A 24760-nucleotide genomic window follows, 5' to 3' on the forward strand; every position below is an offset into this window, starting at 1 on the left:
AGCTTACCGGAGTAGTCCGAGACGGCTTCCTCAGAGTCAACGTTCAGGTTCTCCAAGCTGTCTGCAGTGCCGATGGAGGCCTCAGACTCCAGGGTCTCGTCGTCGGACGCGCGGGGCTCCAGAGTGAGCATCTCGAAGGTCAGCTCCTCCCTGTGGGGTGTGGGTGGCAGCGTCACCCTCGCTGAACGGGCTCCACATGCACACGCAAGCATGTATGTATGTATGTATGTATGTATGCACACGCAGACGCAACGGCAGACTCACTTTTCCTTCTGGAGGTTCTCGATCTGCTCAGTCAGCACCCTCTCCTCCTGCTGCATGGCAATCTGCTGCTCCGCCAGCTCGCTGTCCCCGGGCCCCTCCTCTGGCCCCTCCTCTGGCCCCGGCTCTTCAGGCACATGTGGCACTGGTTCGGGCCGTGGGCTTGCGGGAGGAGAGGGCACGTGCTGGCTGCCCCGGCGATGCCGCCCCTTGCCCTGGCAGACATGGCAGTGCAGCTGTCAGTGTGCCGCCTGTCTGTGCCCACCCTGCACGTCAGTGTGCCGCCTGTCTGTGCCCACCCTGCACGTCAGTGTGCCGCCTGTCTGTGCCCACCCTGCACGTCAGTGTGCCGCCTGTCTGTGCCCACCCTGCACGTCAGTGTGCCGCCTGTCTGTGCCCACCCTGCACGTCAGTGTGCCGCCTGTCTGTGCCCACCCTCCACGTCAGTGTGCCGCCTGTCTGTGCCCACCCTGCACGTCAGTGTGCCGTCTGTCTGTGCCCACCCTGCGTGTCAGTGCCGGTCAGCTTAGCAGCCAGTGTCCCTATATCCTCTCACCAGGCACACTTTTCATGAAATGATCACTAGCCACACTGCTATACCACTGCAAAGGTTTCCCACGTATAATGTTTTGGAACTTCACTATGCCTTAAACTGGCAAATTCTCTGAGCAAGAGTATTTGTGAAATAAATTTATGCAAATGATTGCGTGAATCACTCACACTGATACTGAAAGCTTGGATGAGTAAAATCCAGCTTTGGACACATCATGCACACATAGGCGCAGCTATGAATCGCAAGGGGTATTTTCATTGGCCTGGAAAGCAGCACGAGAATGACACTAGCTTTCCAACAAGAAAAGCCCCTAAATAAAACACACTAAAGCTTACTTGACAGAAGAGTCTGTAGACAAATAATAAATAATGATACATCCAGCCTTCTGGCTTTTCGGGCAAATGCAGCTTTTCCAAGCAACATTTTACCATGTATGGTTGGAAACGGGATCAGCTGGCAGCAAAATGAGCAGGAGGGCGGAGAAACGCGCATTCCTGACTGCCTGTCTGCTGCGGCAGGGAATGTCCAGGCCCGGCCCGCGCATAACACCAGGCCCGAACCTGCACACAGCCCAAGCTGTCATGCAGCCCCCAGCGCCACGTTGATCATTACCTTCCTGGCTTGTGTGACAACGAGGGGGATGGGGGTGAGAGAGACACGAGCTAACGACCTCCACCACCTAACTGACAAGGACGGCAGGAAGGGGCATGCTAATGTTCCCAGTATGCCCAGCAGAAGCAAACCTACAGCCTACACCCCCCCCCCCCAGCCAGGCTGCTGTGTCACATACATCACAGAGCAAAACACCAGAACGTACCTCAGAGAGGAGGCCGGAAGAATGACACTCAGTGGCATCAAAGTGGCATTTATACTGCAATTTTGCCAAAATAACAGGCAGACAATTCTACTGGTGGCACACAATGGCACTAAATAATGTTCTACTTGACCTTAACAATCCCATATAAATTACGGTTTGATGACATTTTTCATCCATGATTCATAGGACTCCATGTGTCAAACATGAATGTGTAGGGATTCCAAGCACAGACAGACAACACCGGCACAGGACGGCACAGCGCGACGTCTCACCGACAGGCAGATGCTGAAATCGTGCAGCTGACGCCAGCAGCAGAGCTTCAGAAGCAGATTATCTGCCAGGATAGCTGTGCTTACACTGTGCTTCTCAGTGCATGCCAGTGCTAAGGCCTAAACACACACACACACACACACACACACACACACACACCCACACATTCATATTCTAGACAGTATTATTAGCGCCTTTCCAGTGAGCAAGGTAGCCAAAAAGCCAGTCTCCTGATTAATAAGTAAATCGTTAGAAACACTGGGATGTTAACCTGGTAGGTTTTGGTACCAGTGCCGAATACGAGACCCATAAGACCCATAAATACTCAGAAATCTCCATCTACAGTGAAGCTAACTGCAGCACTTTGGACGGTGATATCGCGAAGCACGTGTGAGCTGGCATGAGCTGAGCCAGCAGCAGGAGACGGGCACAGAGACAGACAGGGTGGTCGGAGAGACCAGGAATGGACAGATGGGAGGGCATGGGAGGGACCTGGGGACGAAGGAGGAGATGGGTGGAGTGGCCCATGGCTGCAGTGAGTGAATGAGCACGCCACATGGAGACAGACAGGGCCCGGAGACAATGGAGGAGACGGGTGGAGCGGCCCGCGGCTGCAGCGAGTGTATGAGCACGCCACATGGAGACAGACACGTTATACGTACCGAGGCCACAGTGCGGCTCATGCTCATAAACCTAACGGCAATAAGTACAGGTTTCTGGGGGGAAAGGTGGGGGAGAGAACAGGGTTAGAGTGACTGAGGAGGGCTGAAATGGAAAAGACTGGAGAAACAGACCCAGGCCCCCGTTAAGGTTCTCCACTGTCCCCCACCACAGGCCCCCGTTAAGGCTCTCTACTGTCCCTCGCCACAGGCCCCCGTTAAGGCTCTCTACTGCTCCCCCGCCACAGGCCCCCGTTAAGGCTCTCTACTGCTCCCCCGCCACAGGCCCCCGTTAAGGCTCTCTGCTGCTCCCCCGCCACAGGCCCCCGTTAAGGCTCTCTACTGCTCCCCCGCCACAGGCCCCCGTTAAGGCTCTCTACTGCTCCCCCGCCACAGGCCCCCGTTAAGGCTCTCTACTGCTCCCCCGCCACAGGCCCCCGTTAAGGCTCTCTACTGCTCCCCCGCCACAGGCCCCCGTTAAGGCTCTCTACTGCTCCCCCGCCACAGGCCCCCGTTAAGGCTCTCTACTGCTCCCCGCCACAGGCCCCCGTTAAGGCTCTCTACTGCTCCCCGCCACAGGCCCCCGTTAAGGCTCTCTACTGCTCCCCGCCACAGGTCCCCGTTAAGGCTCTCTACTGCTCCCCGCCACAGGCCCCCGTTAAGGCTCTCTACTGCTCCCCCACCACAGGCCCCCGTTAAGGCTCTCTACTGCTCCCGCCACAGCCCCCCGTTAAGGCTCTCTACTGCTCCCCGCCACAGAGCCCCGTTAAGGCTCTCTACTGCTCCCCCGCCACAGGCCCCCATTAAGGCTCTCTACTGCTCCCCGCCACAGGCCCCCGTTAAGGCTCTCTACTGTCCCCCGCCACAGGCCCCCGTTAAGGCTCTCTACTGCTCCCCGCCACAGGCCCCCGTTAAGGCTCTCTACTGCTCCCCCGCCACAGGCCCCCATTAAGGCTCTCTACTGTCCTCCGCCACAGGCCCCCATTAAGGCTCTCTACTGCTCCCCGCCACAGGCCCCCGTTAAGGCTCTCTACTGTCCCCCGCCACAGGCCCCCGTTAAGGCTCTCTACTGCTCCCCGCCACAGGCCCCCGTTAAGGCTCTCTACTGCTCCCCCGCCACAGGCCCCCGTTAAGGCTCTCTACTGCTCCCCGCCACAGGCCCCCATTAAGGCTCTCTACTGCCCCCCGCCACAGGCCCCCGTTAAGGCCGTCTACTGCCCCCCGCCCCCGTTAAGGCTCTCTAGTGCCCCCTGCCACAGGCCCCCATTAAGGATCTCTACTGCCCCCCCGCCACAGGCCCCCATTAAGGATCTCTACTGCCCCCCCGCCACAGGCCCCCGTTAAGGCTCTCTACTGCCCCCCGCCGTGTTCGTTTCCACCCCAACTGATCTGTACCATTGATCTCCGGATGAGGGTGAGCCGACTCTTGGCCTTGTTCTCGGCGAACTCCAAGCTGCTAATGTCCTTAAGTCTGGCCTTGTACTTGTTCATCTGCTCGTCGATGATTAGTTCCACACATCTGCAGAGGAGACAGCAGCACAAAACTTGGTCAAGACGTCATTTAACAGGACTCCAGAAGGGGGCACTGTAGGTGTGGGCAAGCAGTCGTACGCGGTAGTCCTGCTGATGTCCTGCACACTCTGCAGTGGATCGATGGTGTCGGGGCAGCGCAGGATGCAGGGGGCGAAGACGATGGCCAGGGCGTTGGCAGACATGCGGTTGGTCTCCTCCTGCAGAACAACCCTAAAAAGACCCCAATGACGTTTGTTGGTCACAGGGTGGCCATGTAACACTGTCCGTGCCCTCCCAGCCCCATGCCATGCTCTCCCAGACCCCTCCCAATACCCTTTCAGTGCCCTTCCCAGCCCCCATAAGCTCCGTATCCCCACCTGACCAAATGAAAGATCAGGCGCTCTAGGGTGCTGAGGTGAGTTCTGCTGAGCTGGTCGATCACGGAGTAGATGCCCCGAATCACCTCCTTCCTGTCCTGCAGACCTGTGAGATCAAACATCAGTACGTGAAGCTACCAAAAGCAGACCAATCCTCAGCGAGTGAAGCTTCTCCAAGCAGACCAAGCAGACACTACCTACAGGTCAGCGAATAACAGTTCAGATAACCATTACTACTAAAATGAAATGTATAATAGAAGATACATTATAAATGTACAATTAGAAATACATTATATTTAAAAACTACGCAATCTCTGCATATCAGTTTCTTTATGGATTCATGTAAAGGAGAGTATGAAGACAAGATTCAATGGACTTATTACCCATGGCTCTAAGGAACTCCTCGTACAGTTCGAAGGTCATGAGTGGGTTTGGTAAGTCACGGAGCCACTGCTTCAGGACGCTGGCAATGACGTGGATGTTGTACTCGTCCAGATTCATACTGTTCACATCTGGGTGTGGAGAGTGTGCAAGTGCATCAGTGTCAGTGAGGTTCCTGTTCACTCCTGCTGTCCCAGCAGCCACCAGCCTGCTACCCACACTCATACCAGTGTCCAGCCCCTGCTTCAGTTCCTTGATCTTGTTAGCGGACCCTGATTTCCTGTAGATGCCCTCAGTGTAGAGGCCGTGCATCTCGATGTAGTTGATGAGCTTCTCCACGACCAGGGGCACGGTCCTCTCATCATTGGTCAGCCGTGTCACCTCTACGCCAAACTGCCGCGAGGTCAGCTCAGGCTCGTACTGCGAGGCAACAGACACACGCGTCACAAACCGGACTCATGAACATGAAAGAAAACGGGAAACAGCCTCTAAATAAAGATACACATCTTTGGCGATGGCTGTCCTCCCCGGGACACCCGCTTTACCTTTTTACTGCATTTGGTTGTCGTCTTCAAGCAGCACTTCCTATGACAGGTATAGCGGCACACTGCAGAGGACACAGCATGGAGTCACGTCAAGCGGCCCAACACAGTGCGAGTCTGCCATCATGGCGGGCGAGGGGAAAGAAGACCCAGGGCATTCTGTGCCGGGCAGAAATGAAGCGGCTCCTTCACCTGCAAGCTGTGTGCTTACAGTGGGCTGCCGCCAGGAAGAGGGTGGTCAGAGAGAAGGGCACTGGGCCATACTCACGCTTGCAGACGCAGGCCCGGTCCATCATCCAGATGAGGGAGGAGCAGTACTCGCAGTAGGTTGGAATGCTGTACTGCGCAGACCGGAAGATGTGACCACTGTGCTCCTCAACCTGCAGGGAATGCGATGCAGCTACACTTAAAAAGTCAGGAGATCTCAGTGCTTCTTCAGACAACAGGAACTCTGGGAACCGTTTCACAGCCTTTAAGTCTGCGAGAGAGACCCGATCAGTCCTTGGGCCTTTTCCTTAGCAACTCAAAAGCATATGGACACCCTGGAACCTCAGGTTCAGAAGCCTGATTTTAGTACTATTTAGTACAATAACCGATCAGATTAGTCACAAAATATTCCACCAAAGAACACCTACAATATCTGCATCCTTCTTCCTCCTCTTCTTCCGGTCAGGCTTGGCCACCTGGAGTAGGACACCAGAATGAGTTCTCGCCGCAGGCCTGAACATGCGTGCTTGTCACCGCGGCCATCAGCGTGGTGCAGGCCTGCCGTACCTTGCTAGCCGCGCTGTCCAGAGGTTTGTATTCCGTCATGAACTCATCCAGGAACACCTTGAAAGTGTTGACCCACACTTTGACGGGAGACTCGGCCCAGACCCGCTGCTCCAGCCGCATGGTCTTCTCCAGGATTTGCTCGAAGAGCGCATACAGGTCTTTGCAGCGAACGCACTTCCCATCGTCCATCTGAAGGTGAGTGGGAAAGAGCACAAGTGCCTGCTTTGGAAATTGGCATCTGCTCCCTAAAGGAGATGGCTTCAAAACAAGCATGTAAATGTGGCCATACACATTATATTAGTAGAATTAACCCAGTCAAAATGCCCTCATTTCCAGTTTTAAACCCCACCCATCAGGATTAAGACTACAGCTCACCTAAATTCATACCCTCTATTATATTTGTCAATTTTTTTCTTAAGACCCTGGACAAAAACTCTTCATAGGGTTTGCATATATCACCTTACTGAACAAAAGCATATGTAGCAGCTCAGGGGAAGCCGACGGTTACTTACGGCCAGAACAGTGGAATAGGAGTTGAAAATGTTCAGGCGGAACTCCTTGAGAGCCTTTTTGAAGACCACATCCACTAAGGTGTCTTTCTTACTGTCCTCAGTGTCCAGGTCATTGATCTGCAGCACAAACATCACCCGGGGGAACCGGAGATGTGTCAGCACAAGTTACAGTGTTCAGGCGGTGAGGCCAAGTCCCTGTGCCTGGCTCCACCCCCACCCCTGCCCCCACCCCCCGGTGCCTGAAGACTGGAGAAGAGCAGAGGAAGCTGCCCACCTTCTTCATGAGGAAGTCGTTCATGCTGCGGTAATCAGCGGCGCTGGTGAGGATCTGCAGGGCGTCGTTCTGCCAGGCGGCAGGCTCCAGGGCCACGCCGCTGATCTTCACGCTGCGCCTCCGCTTCATTTTGGGCGATGGCTCCTTGTTGTCCTTGAACTCCTTCCCCCGCTCGCCGGGCAGCGTGGGGCTGTGGGGGGGGGACGCAGGCTGCGGCCCTGTACGAGCGAGAACACTGCGGTCAGGGGGTCGGGAAGTGCAATGCTGTTCCCTGCACTTTCCCACTGGCTGTCAGTGTGGTTAGGAAGCTCTACCTCTGTGTCAGCAAAGACCAGAACAAGCTAAATCAAGAAATGAGAGATTCTGATACCTGCTTATGTCGTGTCTGTGCATGTGCGCGTGTGTGTGTCTGTGCATGTGCGCGTGTGTGTGTCTGTGCATGTGCGCGTGCGTGCGTGCGTGTGTGTGCGTGTGTGTGCGGGTCTGTGTGTGTGTGTGGGTCTGTGTGTGTGTGTGTGTGTGTGTGGGTCTGTGTGTGTGTGTGGGTCTGTGTGTGTGTGTGGGTCTGTGTGTGTGTGTGGGTCTGTGTGTGTGTGTGTGTGTGGGTCTGTGTGTGTGTGTGGGTCTGTGTGTGTGTGTGGGTCTGTGTGTGTGTGTGTGTGTACTGCTCACCCTCTCCCATGAACAGCCCAGTGTCCGTCAGGTCCCCCCCTGCTATATCAGCAGTACTGGCCAGGGGTCTGATCGCCTTCTTTTCACTCTGCTTCATTTTCCCCCAGAACCGCATCTTGCCTCTCATCCTGCCACCCAGGAAGAACACAAACAAAGCAAAGTGTCAAACGCGCAGGACATTAGAGACGTCGCGTCAGGCCATCGCCACGTCCAACATCATCCTGCCAGAGAAAGGGAACAAACAAAAGGAAATGCAGACCAAAGGCTGCAAAACAAACAATAATAAAGGAGGGTCCTGCTGTGGAAGGGGTCCCCATTTTCAGGGTCAGGGATGCGGCAGCCCCCACCGCAGCACTGCATACCTGCCGTCCGCATGGGAGCTCGTCCTCAGCGAGTCCACTTGGGCCAGATCCCCTGAGGATGCCGCTTTATGGCTTTTCTTCTGATTCCCACCAGCCGACGATGCCTGCAGTGTTAACAGACAGTGCAGCTTCAAAGAGGCGAGAATACTACCCCCTGTGATGAGGTCATGTGATGGAGCTTCCCAGTCGAGCTCCACTGGAGGCACTGACAGACACCCATGAAGATCTCAGACACAGAAGCACTACTCTACACTAACGGCTTACAGACTGAGGTGAGACCATACACCCTACCGAGCAAAGAGCCTGGCAGGATCCATTTTCAAACAGGACTATGCTAAACACATATTCCCATATCAAAGGAAGAGTCTACCAAACGTAAACACACCAAAACTGCCAATTCCTTATGTACACTTAAATGCTGAGGTCATACAGGAATTATTGTCAAATGGCCTCTTCTAAGAATAACATCTTATATTACCATCCTAAGAGATCTGATACCTTTCCGAGTGATTTAAAGGTAATACACTCTTGCAACTCTAGGTGGCAGTGTAGTACTGGATTAAATGACTGATCCTGCTTCTACCGTTCACTGAAGTGAGCCATTGCTGGTCCTGTCATGCCCTGGCCGGAATCGTAAGATGCAACTCCTTTGTTTCAACTCCTCCCATCACTTTCAAAGCACTGCTTAGCCAAACAAATCATCTAATCCGTCAAATCAAGCACCAACATAGTGTGGCTTTGTAGCGTTTGACGGTGTCATTTGTTAAAAGACTGACAAGTAGTGACGCAAATAGTGATTAACAGACTGCAATCTACAGATTTACAGCCCAAACTCCCTTCAAGTGGCTGTTTCCACAGGCAGCCATGCAGAGCTCCGCCCTGGGGAGGGGCTTAGCTGAGTCTGAACGTAGACCAACTGCATTCAACATGTCACCAGTCACACCTACAAGGCCTCGTCCAGCAGTCGCACGTCACATGATGCCGCCACTGCGACACAGGAAAGTCAAGTCCCAGAGGAAAGGGTGAATGAATCATCACGAAAGCAGTGACGCCTGCCCCTGGCACTTTGCTGGGGCCCCGCGGAGAAGCACAGCACCGACGGTGTGGGAGAAGGGGGAGACGACGACATGCCGCCTCAGCTGGTGTGGTGGCCTGAAGCATGCAGTAGCTAGGTGGGACCAGCTGGGGGCGGCAGTGAGAGAGGGGCGGCCCCATGTGCCAGCCTGGAGCTCCAAACCACAGTACCGACAGCAGAGTGGGTTAGGGTCAGCTACTCTCTCGCGGGGCAAACACGCTTCTGAATGGAGCCATCCTCGTCTACAAGGACAGGACAGCTGATTGTCAGACATTTTGGATTGTCTCAGCAGGATGTTCTTAAAGAGAGCCAAGCCAAAAGATGGGGAAAGTCTCTTAAAACATAAAGAGTATCGTAGTCATCGGATACAAATCTCTCTTGCAAAAGCGTCCCTTTGTCCAAATGCTGAATATTAACTTTAGCAATTACTTTCATTGTGTATATTAAAATGGATAAATGCAGTAATAGATAAACAACAAAAATCTATTAATTTTAAGGAAACTATGAGCAGTATTAACATATTTTAGCCTGCCATTTTAGACATTGATTTATTTTCCCTAAAATTTCAAAAGGTGTTTCCCCGTCTAGAGTAGAGTGAAAGACGCCACAAAGGACGTGGAGCACTGAAGCGGTTTAGTACTGCGATTTTCCCAGGTGGGCGCTGGAGCGATTAGCAGTAGAGAAACACCACCAGCAGTGTCCGCCCACCGGAGGGGGGGCCGGTGGGGCCCTGGGCTCATCCATTTACCATTTCTGAGTCACTGAGATGACTGTCAGCCGCCTCCCCCTCAGTGTCCTGCTCTGGGGGGGGCACACGGGGGGACAGAGGGGGCGGGGACAGGCAGTCACCCCCCTCATCCTCCTCCGAGTCGCCCGAGTGTGACCCCCGGCTCAGGAAGTCGGAGCGTGTCCGTGCCATGCGGGCTCTCTTTTTATGGCCAGCTGTGGCGACCTAATTAACCAAACGATAACAACACAGGTAAACGCCTCTGGCTGCCGGCGCTCGTGTGTCCGCTTGTCCGTCAGCCCCGTGACCCATCCACACTCGGCCAGATTCTAAGGCAGGACCCAATCTAAGGGGGGGCTTGGGGCTTTGGGGGCTGGGACACCTGCGGATGCGGCTTTGCATTAGCCGAGGCGTTAAAGGACATTGAGGGTAAATACACACACATTTATCTCTGTGCTGGGGACAAAATAAGAGATATAACAATAAACAAAGCTTTAAAGACATTACATTAAATACGGAAACTACATTAGAGAATAGATGGGCTACATAGCTGCGCATGGCTATGCCCATGTCAGTGCTCTCGGTGACGACCGGCTCTGCAGGCACATCTGCACCCATCGGCTAATTCCTGGCAGCACTATCACACCCACCCCCTTTGACTCACTGTTCTGAGGGCCTCAGTGGTTTCTGAAATCTTCTAGAACAAATGACCAGTTCAGGAAGTTCGCGTCTTTACTCACCTCACGTCCTTTCAGCCCCTTGGAGGACCTGGAGCTGCTGAGCCCTTCATTCTTTTGGAAAGCCTTGGACCTCTCCTGATTGGCAATGTCCTTATCGGACCTGTAACATGTGTAAACACTCTGCAAATGCTGTCCTGTTACACGGTTACAGCAAATAAAAATGTCATGTCTGGCACTCACTTGGAGACAGTCAGCTTGTTGTCTTTTGGTGTGAAGAAGATGTTTGTTGGTTTGGGGGCTGTGTTCAAGCCCTGGATGGGAACTTTAATGTGTGGCCTCCCTCTGGGAAGACCCTCCTGCAGGTCCAGGGTCAGCTTGGGTGCCCACCCATCCATCATGGCCCTTCCTTCCAAGGATGGGATTGGTTGATTTAGGCTAGTCTGCGGAGGAGGCTGCTTTTCATGACATATGAGGTTTTCGCTCATCTGGATATCCACACCGGGCACACATGTAGACAAGTGGAGATGGCCTGGCCTCTCGGGCTTGCGACCTGCAGGTTCCTGTGCCAAACCTCGTTGTCTGCTCTGCTCGATCTTCAGCAAAGCCTTCCCCCGCTGGTTCTCCAGAAGGTCCCTCTCATACTGAGCATAGCACTTGCGTTGTTTCTTGAGGTTCTCCGTTTGCTGTCGGATCTGCTCCATCATCTCCCTCTCTTTCTGCTGCTGCTGCTGCTTCAGGCGCTCCTCCTTCTCTTCATTCATCTTCTCCAGCCTCTCGAGGACGGTCTGGCGGTTGGAGTCCTCTGCCGCAGGAGTGCACGGGCTCGTCTGGGCAGATCTGTCCCGGAGCTCGGCTGCTTTCTGCTGACCGCCATAGAGTGATGAATCTTTCTGCATGCTGATGAGCACCACCAAGGGCTTCTGAGAAGGTTCCTTCATCTCTTTAAGGTGCTTTGCTACTTCTGCTTGCTGCATGGCAGGAGAGGCGTCCGTGATGGGTTTCTCATGGGGCGGGATGTAGAAGGTTGGAAGGTTGTTTTCTATTTTGGGAGAAGGACCTATACTCATGAAGTCTGCCCTGAAACCAGTGGAGAATCCATCTGAACTGACAGGTCCTGGTGGATTTGGAGATGTTGGACTGCTTTGCGTCTGCTCAGGGATCACAGTAGGAGAGCTGGTACCTTCCACTTCCACAGTGACATGCAGGTTTTTAGGATAGTCATCTGTACTGTGCAGCTCAAAGTTCTCTTTGTGACTCTCAGGAGTTCCCTGAGGTGAGTGGATATCCACTGATGCCATCTCAGAAGGCCAGTTCCTCTCTTCGGATGGTGACAGAGCCCCTGTAGACCTCTCAGAAGGGCAGTTCTGCTCCTCAGATGGTGACAGGGGTTCTGTAGACCTTTCAGAAGGCCAGTTCCTCTCCTCAGATGGTGACAGAGCCCCTGTAGACCTCACCTTCAGCAGCTTTAAGCTAAACTTCGCCTGCTCCAGCTCCCTTTTCCTTCGTTTCTCTCGCTTGACCCTGGTCTTATGGCTGGGATCCTCCGACACCTGAACCATCTCTTTCCTCACCAGCGCTCCAGCTGACGCAGCTCCTGCTGTAGCTTCCCAGCCTGTGACCCTCTCCTCCTCCTCCGCCTGCTCCTGGGTGCCTGCCATGGCGGCATCAGACCCCTGGGGGCCCCACTCCCGTTCCTGGCACAAGCGCTCCTCCCATGTGCTAAGATCCAGGCCAGTGGTGGCCAGGACCTCACCTTCTGGCTCGAGTCTGTTCTGTAGCTGCCTCCCTCTCAGCTTCTGGGCTTTCAGATCCTTAAACCTGAGAGAGAGAATTCAGCGATATGTGGCTGTATCATAGAAGGACCAAAGTCAAATGGAACATCGTCCAATCTGACAGCGACATTAACTTCCATATTTATCATGCTTATGACTAACATGTGTGAGCAGTGCTGTTTCTACGTGGCAGCACTGAGTGAATAAGGTAGGCCGCACCTCCTCCTCACTGCGCCTCCCCTCGCTGCGGCTTGCAGGAGCAGCACGGAGCCCCGCATCCTCAGATAGCGCTCCCTCTGCCTGTGACCGCGCCAGGCTGCCTGGATGGCACTCGCCGCCTCGGCTCGCCGGCGCCTCCACAGCCGCAGGTTCCTCTGGATGACCAGAGCCGCCTCCCGCCAGATCAGGAATCGGCGCCGCTGCCTGAATCCCCTCCAGGCAGCCTGCAGGCACAGTGCGGCGCAGAGGACGCGGTCTGAGCCCGCTGCCCCCCCGGCACCCTGCAGCCGCCGACTGCGCCACCATTGCTGCACAGGGAAAGGAACAGACACGCTTTTCACTCTCAGCCTCACTCCTGTACTTTCTGACAGACCCAGCAGTAACATAGTACAATATTTCTTAAGCATGAGTCTGAATGAAGGCAACGACGCCCACATCTTGTACACGTTAAAAAAAACAGGAATGACACTTGAACAGGAATGTGAATAAGTGACACTTATTTACAGTAATAGCTTCAGTGTCATTTCCACTCAACGACCCTCTATTAAATTGACCGACGGCATCCATCAGTCAGAGAAAAAGCCCTTGGTGACAAAAAGCATTCAAACACCTAAGAACAACATGGGGACCTCAGCCTCCATTCAGTTCACTCACCTCTCTGGATGAGCTGCAGATAAGCAAATCTGATCTATTCACTGTGCATCAGAAAGCTACGCTACGGGGAGTAAGCATGGCAGGGTATGGTGGCCTGGCTGATGCCGCGATGCGAGAGCGCAGCCAGGCCCGGCGTCAGCACCGACACCCACCTGGACCAGGCCCGGCGTCAGCACCGACACCCACCTGGACCAGGCCCGGCGTCAGCACCGACACCCACCTGGACCAGGCCCGGCGTCAGCACCGACACCCACCTGGACCAGGCCCGGCGTCAGCACCGACACCCACCTGGACCAGGCCCGGCGTCACCACCGACACCCACCTGGATCAGGCCCGGCTTCACCACCGACACCCACCTGGATCAGGCCCGGCGTCACCACCGACACCCACCTGGATCAGGCCCGGCTTCACCACCGACACCCACCTGGACCAGGCCCGGCTTCACCACCGACACCCACCTGGATCAGGCCCGGCTTCACCACCGACACCCACCTGGATCAGGCCCGGCTTCACCACCGACACCCACCTGGATCAGGCCCGGCTTCACCACCGACACCCACCTGGATCAGGCCCGGCTTCACCACCGACACCCACCTGGTTCAGGCCCGGCGTCAGCACCGACACCCACCTGGATCAGGCACGCCGCCAGCCGCATGACGAGAAAGCGCCTCCTCTCCAGCACAGCTCGCCAGCGGCGCTGTAAGGTCACGATCCGCCGCAGAACCTCCCGGTGCAGTAAGTCCTGTAGCCGCTGCCGCTCTGCTTCCCGGAGGAACACCTGGGGGGCGGCATCACATATTGGGCGGGGAAGGTCCTCCCCTTGGCCAGTCACGCCCTGGCCCCCGACTGGCCCAGTGTAGGCCGCTGATGAGAGCCCGGGGGGGGTCAGTGACAGCGACGCACTCTCAGCACACGGCGGGTGCGTGAGGGGGTGCCACCCTTGTTTTGGACACATAGGAGACTGAAACTACTGCACATCTATTTTTAGCAGACATTAATAAGAGAGGGAACATTGGGAGGGTGCCCCCCGCCCCCCACCCCCGGGACAGAGCTGCCCGTTTCCCAGGAATAGGGCTCAGATCCCGCCTCAGCTAGCAGGGTGTGGGACTGCCAGCTTACACAGGTATCCTCCCGCAGGCTACAGGCTATGCTGACGAGGACTATGAAGCCCTGGAGTGTGCTTGGCGCGATCCTGTGTGTGTGTGTGTGTGTGTGTGTGTGTGTGTGTGTGTGTGTGTGTGTGTGTGTGTGAGAGAGAACGTGTCCCTGAGCTGGGGGCCCCATCAGGGTGTGTCCTCTCTGATGAGCAGCATTTTCTGGAATCAGCTGAGAATCACCCCAACATTTGTGTCATTATGGTGCAATGATCGATACAGAAAAGGACATGGCTGACAATTAAGCAAAACGCAAACTTATGCATAAAGATTAAATTAATGTTTATATTGAATTTCCTGTTTCATTTAATTTTCTATCTTTCAGATTTCTAACACACCATTATAGTAGGAAGAATCTGAACACAAAATGGAAATTTCATTCTTAAAAAAATGTACCCCAACTGGCGACCACTCTGTGTATGTTACACATGCAGCTTGTATATGGTCTCATCCATCCATCCACCCATCCATCATAAGCAGGTATCCAGTGCAGGGTTGCAGTGGGCCTGGAACCAGCCCCAGGAGGCACAGAGCACACTGTAGGCGAGCAGCTTGGATGGGACACCATGACAGAGCATTTACACACATGCACTGGGGCGCACATACCTGCACGCACACACATGACAGTTTACATGACAACATAAAACCCTCCACACAAAAACAAAGCGTTCAGTTCCGGCGGCCCCCCCCGTACCATGGTGTGGCCCACTTGGTATCCATCAAGGGTTAGGCTGGCCTGCTGCAGGAAGGATCTCATGCTTTGCGGGGTGATGTTGGAGGTGTCTGGCAGAAGTGCATGGAAGTGAAGAGCAAAGTCCTGCAGAAGAGCAGAAATAGACCCCCCGTAAGCAGGGCGGCGGGGCGGGTAGGATAAGGTCCCCCGTAAGCCGGGCGGCGGGCCGGGTAGGATAAGGTCCCCCCTGTAAGCCGGGCGGCGGGCCGGGTAGGATAAGGTCCCCCCTGTAAGCCGGGCGGCGGGCCGGGTAGGATAAGGTCCCCTGTAAGCCGGGCGGCGGGCCGGGTAGGATAAGGTCCCCCCCGTAAGCAGGGCGGCGGGCCGGGTAGGATAAGGTCCCCCCCGTAAGCCGGGCGGCGGGCCGGGTAGGATAAGGTCCCCCGTAAGCCGGGCGGCGGGCCGGGTAGGATAAGGTCCCCCCCGTAAGCAGGGCGGCGGGCCGGGTAGGATAAGGTCCCCCCTGTAAGCCGGGCGGCGGGCCGGGTAGGATAAGGTCCCCCCTGTAAGCCGGGCGGCGGGCCGGGTAGGATAAGGTCCCCTGTAAGCCGGGCGGCGGGCCGGGTAGGATAAGGTCCCCCCCGTAAGCAGGGCGGCGGGCCGGGTAGGATAAGGTCCCCCCCGTAAGCAGGGCGGCGGGCCGGGTAGGATAAGGTCCCCCCCGTAAGCCGGGCGGCGGGCCGGGTAGGATAAGGTCCCCCCGTAAGCAGGGCGGCGGGCCGGGTAGGATAAGGTCCCCCCCGTAAGCCGGGCGGCGGGCCGGGTAGGATAAGGTCCCCTGTAAGCCAGGCGGCGGGGCGGGTAGGATAAGGTCCCCCCCGTAAGCAGGGCGGCGGGCCGGGTAGGATAAGGTCCCCCCCGTAAGCAGGGCGGCGGGCCGGGTAGGATAAGGTCCCCCCCGTAAGCCGGGCGGCGGGCCGGGTAGGATAAGGTCCCCCCCGTAAGCCGGGCGGCGGGCCGGGTAGGATAAGGTCCCCCCTGTAAGCCGGGCGGCGGGCCGGGTAGGATAAGGTCCCCCGTAAGCCGGGCAGTGGGCCAAGTAGGATAAGGTCCCCCCTGTAAGCCGGGCGGCGGGCCGGGTAGGATAAGGTCCCCCCTGTAAGCCGGGCGGCGGGCCGGGTAGGATAAGGTCCCCCGTAAGCTGGGCGGCGGGCCGGGTAGGATAAGGTCCCCCGTAAGCCGGGCGGCGGGCCGGGTAGGATAAGGTCCCCCGTAAGCCGGGCGGCGGGCCGGGTAGGATAAGGTCCCCCCTGTAAGCCGGGCGGTGGGCCGGGTAGGATAAGGTCCCCCGTAAGCCGGGCGGCGGGCCGGGTAGGATAAGGTCCCCCCTGTAAGCCGGGGCGGCGGGCCGGGTAAGATAAGGTCCCCCGTAAGCCGGGCGGCGGGCCGGGTAGGATAAGGTCCCCCCTGTAAGCCGGGCGGCGGGCCGGGTAGGATAAGGTCCCCCGTAAGCCGGGCGGCGGGCCGGGTAGGATAAGGTCCCCCCTGTAAGCCGGGCGGCGGGCCGGGTAGGATAAGGTCCCCCCTGTAAGCCGGGCGGCGGGCCGGGTAGGATAAGGTCCCCCCTGTAAGCCGGGCGGCGGGCCGGGTAGGATAAGGTCCCCCCTGTAAGCCGGGCGGCGGGCCGGGTAGGATAAGGTCCCCCGTAAGCTGGGCGGCGGGCCGGGTAGGATAAGGTCCCCCGTAAGCCGGGCGGCGGGCCGGGTAGGATAAGGTCCCCCGTAAGCCGGGCGGCGGGCCGGGTAGGATAAGGTCCCCCCTGTAAGCCGGGCGGTGGGCCGGGTAGGATAAGGTCCCCCGTAAGCCGGGCGGCGGGCCGGGTAGGATAAGGTCCCCCCTGTAAGCCGGGGCGGCGGGCCGGGTAAGATAAGGTCCCCCGTAAGCCGGGCGGCGGGCCGGGTAGGATAAGGTCCCCCCTGTAAGCCGGGCGGCGGGCCGGGTAGGATAAGGTCCCCCGTAAGCCGGGCGGCGGGCCGGGTAGGATAAGGTCCCCCCTGTAAGCCGGGCGGCGGGCCGGGTAGGATAAGGTCCCCCCTGTAAGCCGGGCGGCGGGCCGGGTAGGATAAGGTCCCCCCTGTAAGCCGGGCGGCGGGCCGGGTAGGATAAGGTCCCCCGTAAGCCGGGCGGCGGGCCGGGTAGGATAAGGTCCCCCCTGTAAGCCGGGCGGCGGGCCGGGTAGGATAAGGTCCCCCCTGTAAGCCGGGCGGCGGGCCGGGTAGGATAAGGTCCCCCCTGTAAGCCGGGCGGCGGGCCGGGTAGGATAAGGTCCCCCCTGTAAGCCGGGCGGCGGGCCGGGTAGGATAAGGTCCCCCCTGTAAGCCGGGCGGCGGGCCGGGTAGGATAAGGTCCCCCGTAAGCCGGGCGGCGGGCCGGGTAGGATAAGGTCCCCCCTGTAAGCCGGGCGGCGGGCCGGGTAGGATAAGGTCCCCCCTGTAAGCCGGGCGGCGGGCCGGGTAGGATAAGGTCCCCCCCGTAAGCAGGGCGGCGGGCCGGGTAGGATAAGGTCCCCCCCTGTAAGCAGGGCGGCGGGCCGGGTAGGATAAGGTCCCCCGTAAGCAGGGTGGCGGGCCAGGTAGGATAAGGCCCGTTAGTTATCCCCTTTGAGCTTGGAGTTTGCTATGGAAACATGTGGCTCGCTAAACGACTTTCATCGAGTCTGAGACTGGCCTGACATCATCATGCAACCACGCCGGACACCGAGGACAGCCCCCCGCCCCACCCCAGACCAGCAGGGGTGTGCCGGGAAGCTCCTGAACTGTTTATATAATTATCGGGGGGATTTCATTAAGGATAAGAAGGTCTCTGTGTTCATACGGCTGGATACAGGGGGAATGGCTGAGGTCTCCTTAAGACTGGCAGACCTGCCAGGAAGGGTACCGCGTCACCACACTTGAGGAACAGGGGAATACAGGGATGTGTTCGGGAGGGGCACTCACCACCACAAGCACGTGCAAACCGGGGGATGGAGCTATTGGATGTTATTGCATGCTATTGCACTTGAGCTACCTCTGCAGTTTAATATCATTTTGAAAGGAAAGATAAATATTTTGATCCATACACAATATTCTGTGAGTGTGCGTCCGTGTGTATGTGTGTGTGGTGGTGGGGGGAGGGATTACTGAAATATTGTCTGGGGAATCGAGTAATTCTACCTGTAATTCCTGTTCCTACTGGAAGCTGAACATTTCTGCAAGACAGGAAGTCACAGAAAGCCAGCCTCACTGGGCAGGAGTATCTAACATCCTGCCCAATTGCAGGGGAGGGGAAGAACATTCTAGTGCTGAGGCACTACAGACATTAAGGTAATGAACTGGGGCAGTGCTGAGGCACTACAGACATTAGGGTAATGAACTGGGGCAGTGCTGAGGCATTACAGACATTAAAAAGAGGCAGAGCGCCCCTCAGAGTGGGCAGTGCTGTGAAGCCCAGGCGACCAGGCCTGACCTGGAAGGAGTATTTGATGCTGTATCCTGAGCGGCGGATGCGCACGGTCTCCAGCATGCCGGTGTAGCGCAGCTGTCTGAGCACCAGGCCATCGCTGAAGCGGAGGGGCAGCTGAGGAAAGAGAAAGGTGACTGTGAGCGATCCCGGCGGCTGCACAGACTCACACTCAGCCTTCACATGTACTGTCTGTCAGGAAACATCTTGGGGTTCATGCTAATTTACATACAAATCATATCATCATAGTTTCTCTTGTATTAGGGGCACAGAACAAACCAGCAGCTATTAGTCATGCAAGTAAATATTTAACGGGCTGATCTGTCAGCAATAAAATTTTATCATTAATCTTCGGGGAGATCTCAGAAATGCTCCTTGTTTCCCTGACAGACAGAAATGCAGGCGATCACCAGGCAAGCGAAAGGGGGAAGGCAAACGGTCTGGAACACCAGTGGGGTCTATTGAGACATACCTTTTCTGCATTGGAACGGATGCATTTCACAAAGTAGGGCTCAGACTGGCCCAGCGTTTCCATCAGCTTGTTCAGAGAGGCCTGCAACAGAGGGAGGGGTTTCACTGGACATATTCACGCCGGGGGGCGGGGCGAGGGGCTTGCGCCCAGTGGTCAGATGGTTTCCTTTTCATGTGTGAATGTTATTGGGAAGAGCCCAGGGCTTATTGCCTGACCTCCCCCAGCCGCCTCCTGCCCTCTGCCTCCGAGGTTCATCTCCTGACCTCCCCCAGCCGCCTCCTGCCCTCTGCCTCCGAGGTTCGTCCCCTGACCTCCCCCAGCCGCCTCCTGCCTTCTGCCTCCAAGGTTCGTCCCCTGACCTCCCCCAACCACCTCCTGGCCTCTGCCTCCGAGGTTCGCTACTTGACCTCCCCCAGCCGCCTCCTGCCCTCCACTTCCAGGGTTCATCCTCTGACCTCCCCCACCGCCTCCCACCCTCTGCCTCCGACGTTCGTTCCCTGATCTGCACAGCCGCCTCCTGCCCTCCACTTCCAGGGTTCGTTCCCTGACCTCCACCCCCACCTCCTGCCCCTGCTTCCAGGGCTCATCCCCTGACCTCCCCTGTTGCCTCCATATCCTCCCTGAATTTCACACTTATTAAAACCTTGAACTAACCAGTTTCCATTCCTGACCTATCAAAGCCCGGCATGTGCTATCACCTGCTACGCAGTGTCCCAGTGAGAAACGCTCAAGCTGGAGGAACAGATCATAAAGGAACCCTCCCCCGCCCCAGAACAGGGACCAGGCAGTAAATTCGGGCAGCAGAGGGCTGGGGTGGGTGCACCTCTGCTCTGGTGGTCAGCCTCGCGCCTCAGTGCAATACAGCACAGGATGTGGACATGCTGACCTTGAGGGAAGTCATGGGCATTACTGAAGGGTTTCTGCACAGGGACTCAGAAGATGCCTACAGCAGTGTCCCCAACTGGAGCCCTTTGAAAGCAAGTGGCATGGTGGCACAAGCACCAAGCTATGGACTGAGAGTTTGTATGAATGCACACACTAAATATAACACACCAGCAGCAAGATTAAAGGTTCCGGAAAAGCATTACAATGAGTTGCTTAAGCATTGTTTTAGTGCCAAGAAATATTCCCTGCTTTTAATTAAGCAATTTCTGATGAGAAAAATCCAAAAATTCGCTGGGTTTTAAAAACGAGATGCGGCTACAGATCCAACATCAAGAACGACACGGCAGTGGATATGACAGGCTTGAAAGCACGGCCGGTTCTGTCTAAACACTGAGGTGAGGCCTGTCCGAGGCCTGCACGCGAGCCACTCGGGGGGGGGGGGGCTGGAGCAGGACGGGGGGACACGGACCTGGAACTGAGCACTAATGCTGGGGGGCTTCTTCTTCTTGTGGAGGTGGAGTAAGGACTTGGTGATGCGGTCCTGCAGCGTCAGGCCACTCAGGTACTTCAGAGACTTGATGTCCAGGAGGTGCTGAGTGGGTGGGGGGGGGGGGGGGGGTCACAGTGAGTCGGGGGCCGACAGACAGCTCATCAGCGAGGCTTTCCTTACATCACTACTCAGAAACAGCCTCACCTTCGGAAGGCATGGCTTCGTCTTGTAGTTCCTGTTCCGCCTATTCGAAAAAACACAATGTTACGTTTTTGGAAGGTAAATGAAAGGAAATTATTTTGAGTTAACTTTGTGAGGCTGTGGGGGGTGCCGTTAATCTGAAAATAGGGAAATTCTTATTAGAGGAAAAAAAAATAAAAAATCACAACTTTTGATGGGTGACGAGATACATGAAAAATGGAAGAATGGAGTTTATATGGGGGGCAAACGTGGGTATTCAGGGTGCTATAATACCTAAGGTCATACAGCAAAGAACAGCAGAGCCGACAGACATTCCCAGAATGCCATGCACTCACATGAGGATGCCATGGGCTCTCTCCAGCAGCCTGCTGCTAGTGGAGTTGACGAAGATGCCATCATCTTCCAGCAGAGGACCCGAGGAGGGTAGCCGGCTCTGCCTGCTGGACCGGCCATTCCGTCCCACACCCAAAGTGTCCCTGACGTGCAACAAGGGCAGACGCCTGTCCTCAGTCCACGTCTACATACACATACTGTACATACATACTGTACATACATACTGTACATACATACTGTACATACATACTGTACATACATACTGTACAGACAGACAGACAGACAGACAGACAGACAGACTGACTGACTGACTGACTGACTGACACATACATACCTACCTACAAGTATCCATCCATCCATCCATCCATCCATCCATCCATCCATCCATCCATCCACCCACCCCAAGGCTCTGTCCAGGGCAACTATATAATAGAGGAATAGCTACAGAAGCTAATACATAGATCGTGTCTTCAAGTGAAACCTGTTCATCAAGCTGATGCCCCTTCATTAATCTTGTTTTGTTGCACAGCAGAGCATTTACTCTTCAGCAGCAGAGAGGCCCAAGAATCATGCTCACGCATTTTCTACCCCCACTGCGGCGTCCGCGCGCCGGCCGGCTTCCGCGCATAAAAAGAGCCTGTTACCGTAAATAGGACGTCACAATACCATATGATTTAAAAACAGGACTGCAGATATGCTCACTTCCATAAAGTTACAGGGGCACAGGATTATTCAGAGTTCATACATTTCAGGGCCCAGGTTAAGTTCCGGAACAACTTGCTCTCTACCTGGCCCCCCAAGCTGGGGGGGTGGGGCGGTAGAGGTCCAACAGATCTCCACCAACAGAAGTCCCTCTTGCAGAGACAGGCAGCCTTGAGGTCAGGGTCAGTGCTCACTAGAGACACATGGTGACCAACCAGCTATTCCTAACGTTGCCTAATGATGTTTTTGCCCTCAGTCCCACTCTACATGCCCTATGGAGTAAAGCCCAAGCTTCCACATGCACCTACACACTTAGATTAAACCTTGCTGGCCGCAGCCAACAGCGAGAAGGTTCGGAGGAGACGCGCTGGACTCGAAACACAACCACTGGATTTTTGGTGGGAACCCGAGACACGACAAAGCCCCAGGCGCCCCCACCACTGCGCTCACCCCCCTGAACTGACATTCAGAGCTGCCAATGGAAAATCCCACAAGTAAAATAGGTGCCAGCATAAGCCAGCAGTTCAATTTCAGAAGGACTGAACTCAGATTCTACTCCAGGATTTATTGAGTTTTTCGCCTCTGCTGGTGCTAATGTTACAAGTTGAGGCATTTCAAATACATTTTTCTAATACAACAGTGCTGGGGGAGGAGGGGCAGGTAGGGTCCTCTTGCTGCTGCTTCACAGTACTGACGCAGACCTCTGCCTCGCTGTTCCCTGTTGAGTGATCGCTCCATTTCTGAGCCGGCAGGGAACCAGGAGACCAAGCCAATCTCCCCATCCTACATTCAAAAGTTCAGACTCTGTTCCCCTTCTGTTCTGTCGTTTTCCATATCTTGCACAAATTGTGCTACCCATCCATCAAAATTAAATATTAATTCTGCTGGTTCTTCATCGTCACATGGTCCAGTGCACCGTGTTCAAATTCACACACAGCAAACATTATTTATTGACCTCATGGTGAACCTCCAGGTTCGTTTGAAACAGCCAACAATCTCAATACTGACAAATTCCACAAAAAGCAGCCCCAAGGACAGGGAGCTTCTTAAGAGAACAACAAGGCACCTGGCTGGCTGTGAGGTTCCAGCGGGTCTCATGTTAGGGGTCTGATTCTCGGGGTGCTGCTGGGTTAAAGCTGCTTATGGTCCCTGCGATAACGAGGTATTCATCAGCCGCCCCAATGCCTTTATGGACGCATAACAGTGGCCTTAGATCATGCACAGGAAGCAGGCGGTAACACCCCCAACCCCCCCGAAAGTGAGTGAGGCTGTATATCACACTGGGCACTTTTTTATTAATGGCCTGTGGCCGACGTGAACAAAAGCACCACTGTATTGCCTCCCTGTGCCATTGGCCCCCAGAGCAGGCAAGGCAGTAATCTGCAAAGCGTGTAGTAATTAAAGAAGTATGGGACTCCAGGAGTCATGTGTGCCTTGGGGGCCGATGGGGGTCACTGCTCACCCAGCGAGGTCACAGAGAATCAGACGTGAAGTCCAACCACCGTACCACAGGCCCATACTCAGAAGGTTTTTAACTTTGAGGCATGCAGCACAAACAGATTTCTGCCTCGGTGGAGAACTAAAAGGCCCTGAACAGGATTTGGACTTCCTCATAGATCTACAAATCACACAAATGGAGGCATTACCTAAGACGCCCAATCACGGCACTGGCCACACCCCTATACTATGTGATTGGCTGCGGCAGACGTGAAGCAGACCAGGAATCCCTACCTTGGTGCTTTCTCATTGAGCGTGTTGGCACTCTGCAGGTTCGACCGCGGGCTTCGAGGGGTCCTCCGGGTGATGCCTGACAGCGCAACAAGAATGCATATCATAGGGTGATCATAAAGAGCCAATGGCATTAGGTGATATTCAGGGCTGTTTTGGCTTAGAGTTATCATATATTAACATATATGAAGATGGTGTAGTTAGAGTGAATTAGTTTTCCTTTCCTTGTTGTTATTGAGTACATGAGAAATAACACAGAGAGGGACCAATGCAGCTTTACATAAAAGTCTTACGATGTTAAATAAAGGTTTTTTCAGTAAGAGCACAGAGCCAAACTGCTGGCTGTCAGGGACCGTTAAACGGTGATCTTACATCTGACGTTAGTACAGGACGTCAAATGAACTTGCAGCCATGAGGATAGCAATGTACATTGTGGAGTGTTAGACTGATGCAGTCTCACAGCATCTATTGTCTGTAAACTGCTAAGATTCTTGACACTTTTTCAAAGGGTTACAAAAAAAAAAAACTGCCACAAGCATAAATGATCCCCGTTGACATTAAAGGAAACAAGCTGAACCATAATCCATGAACTACAGCTGCTGCATTTTATGGGGGTGATTGAAACAGGAGATAATTCTGAAGAGTGGCATTAAAATCCAGACCCACTGAATCCACTTCCTCAACATTCATCTTCCACCCCTTTTACCCTCATCACAGTTTGGGAGGGGCTATTCTGAGTGGCACAGGACCCGAAGCTAGAAGAGACCCAGGGTGGGACTCCAGTCCATCTCCTCTCCTCCTCAATACAACAGACAGAGCCATTTTACACCAGTACCACTGTGAGAGAGCCATTTTACACCAGTACCACTGTGACAGAGCCATTTTACACCAGTACCACTGTGACAGAGCCATTTTACACCAGTACCACTGACAGAGTCATTTTATTCCAGAATAATGATACACCAAAGATGTTCAAGTTAAAATAAATCCTTCAAAGAGCATCTTCAGCTTGTAGATTTCATGTGAGTCATTTTTACCGAATACAAGTAATCCTTTGTGCATCTACTGTGTGTCTTTCGTTCTTCCTTGTAGTAACAACAAACACAAAGTACTGCTGCAGTAGGCTGTTATCAACAATGATAAAAACGCTCATTGTAGAAATACCCCTTCCAAAGAAACGCTAACTAAAGTAATGTCAGGACTGTTTGGAAGGAGACGTACGGTCCACAGACAGTCCTCCCCCCGTGGGGTCAAGCCTCCACCCACCTAGATGTGACACAGCTGAGAGACTTGATGGCAGACGACTACTAACTCCATGCACAGGACTGTAGACGAGGCCAGCGCATCGTCACATGCGACCAGTGGCATGCAGCATGGCCCGACATGCGATGAGTGGGGTTAGTGGCGGGGGGGGGGGGGGAATAGGTGCAGCCAGCGGGGTGTCCGTGTGGCATGCAGGGCGGCCGCTCTCACGCAGACAGCAGCGTGTTGGGGTGAGCGATGGAAGGTATGGGGGCGTGGAAGCCGGCTA

The 24760-nt window shown here is 55.2% G+C and overlaps 1 protein-coding gene across 8 annotated transcripts in view; it reads right to left on the bottom strand.

The window, feature by feature from the left end:
- The window catches only part of myo9aa (myosin IXAa), a 111794-nt gene that overhangs the window by 3460 nt on the left and 83574 nt on the right, over positions 1–24760 (bottom strand). For 6 of the 8 annotated variants that reach the window (XM_049030209.1, XM_049030213.1, XM_049030212.1 and 3 more), the window contains 19 exons: positions 23233–23308; positions 20802–20942; positions 20470–20509; positions 20245–20367; positions 18891–18971; positions 18425–18535; positions 14942–15064; positions 13722–13871; positions 12440–12747; positions 10689–12266; positions 10509–10608; positions 9790–9993; positions 7967–8070; positions 7605–7732; positions 6933–7150; positions 6659–6775; positions 6147–6365; positions 6008–6055; positions 5382–5752 (listed from right to left, as the gene is read on the bottom strand). In XM_049030209.1, coding sequence (XP_048886166.1) covers positions 5561–5752; positions 6008–6055; positions 6147–6365; positions 6659–6775; positions 6933–7150; positions 7605–7732; positions 7967–8070; positions 9790–9993; positions 10509–10608; positions 10689–12266; positions 12440–12747; positions 13722–13871; positions 14942–15064; positions 18425–18535; positions 18891–18971; positions 20245–20367; positions 20470–20509; positions 20802–20942; positions 23233–23308 — 4061 coding nt within the window. In that variant the 3' untranslated portion in view covers positions 5382–5560. Of the gene's footprint in view, positions 1–7; positions 151–264; positions 477–2563; positions 2618–3955; positions 4080–4171; positions 4304–4449; positions 4556–4832; positions 4962–5057; positions 5251–5375; positions 5753–6007; positions 6056–6146; positions 6366–6658; positions 6776–6932; positions 7151–7604; positions 7733–7966; positions 8071–9789; positions 9994–10508; positions 10609–10688; positions 12267–12439; positions 12748–13721; positions 13872–14941; positions 15065–18424; positions 18536–18890; positions 18972–20244; positions 20368–20469; positions 20510–20801; positions 20943–23232; positions 23309–24760 lie in introns of those variants that run through there. The other 2 variants (XM_049030214.1, XM_049030211.1) reach the window with 2 other exon arrangements.

The sequence above is a fragment of the Brienomyrus brachyistius genome, chromosome 11, assembly GCF_023856365.1.
Source record: "Brienomyrus brachyistius isolate T26 chromosome 11, BBRACH_0.4, whole genome shotgun sequence".
NCBI lineage: Eukaryota > Metazoa > Chordata > Actinopteri > Osteoglossiformes > Mormyridae > Brienomyrus > Brienomyrus brachyistius.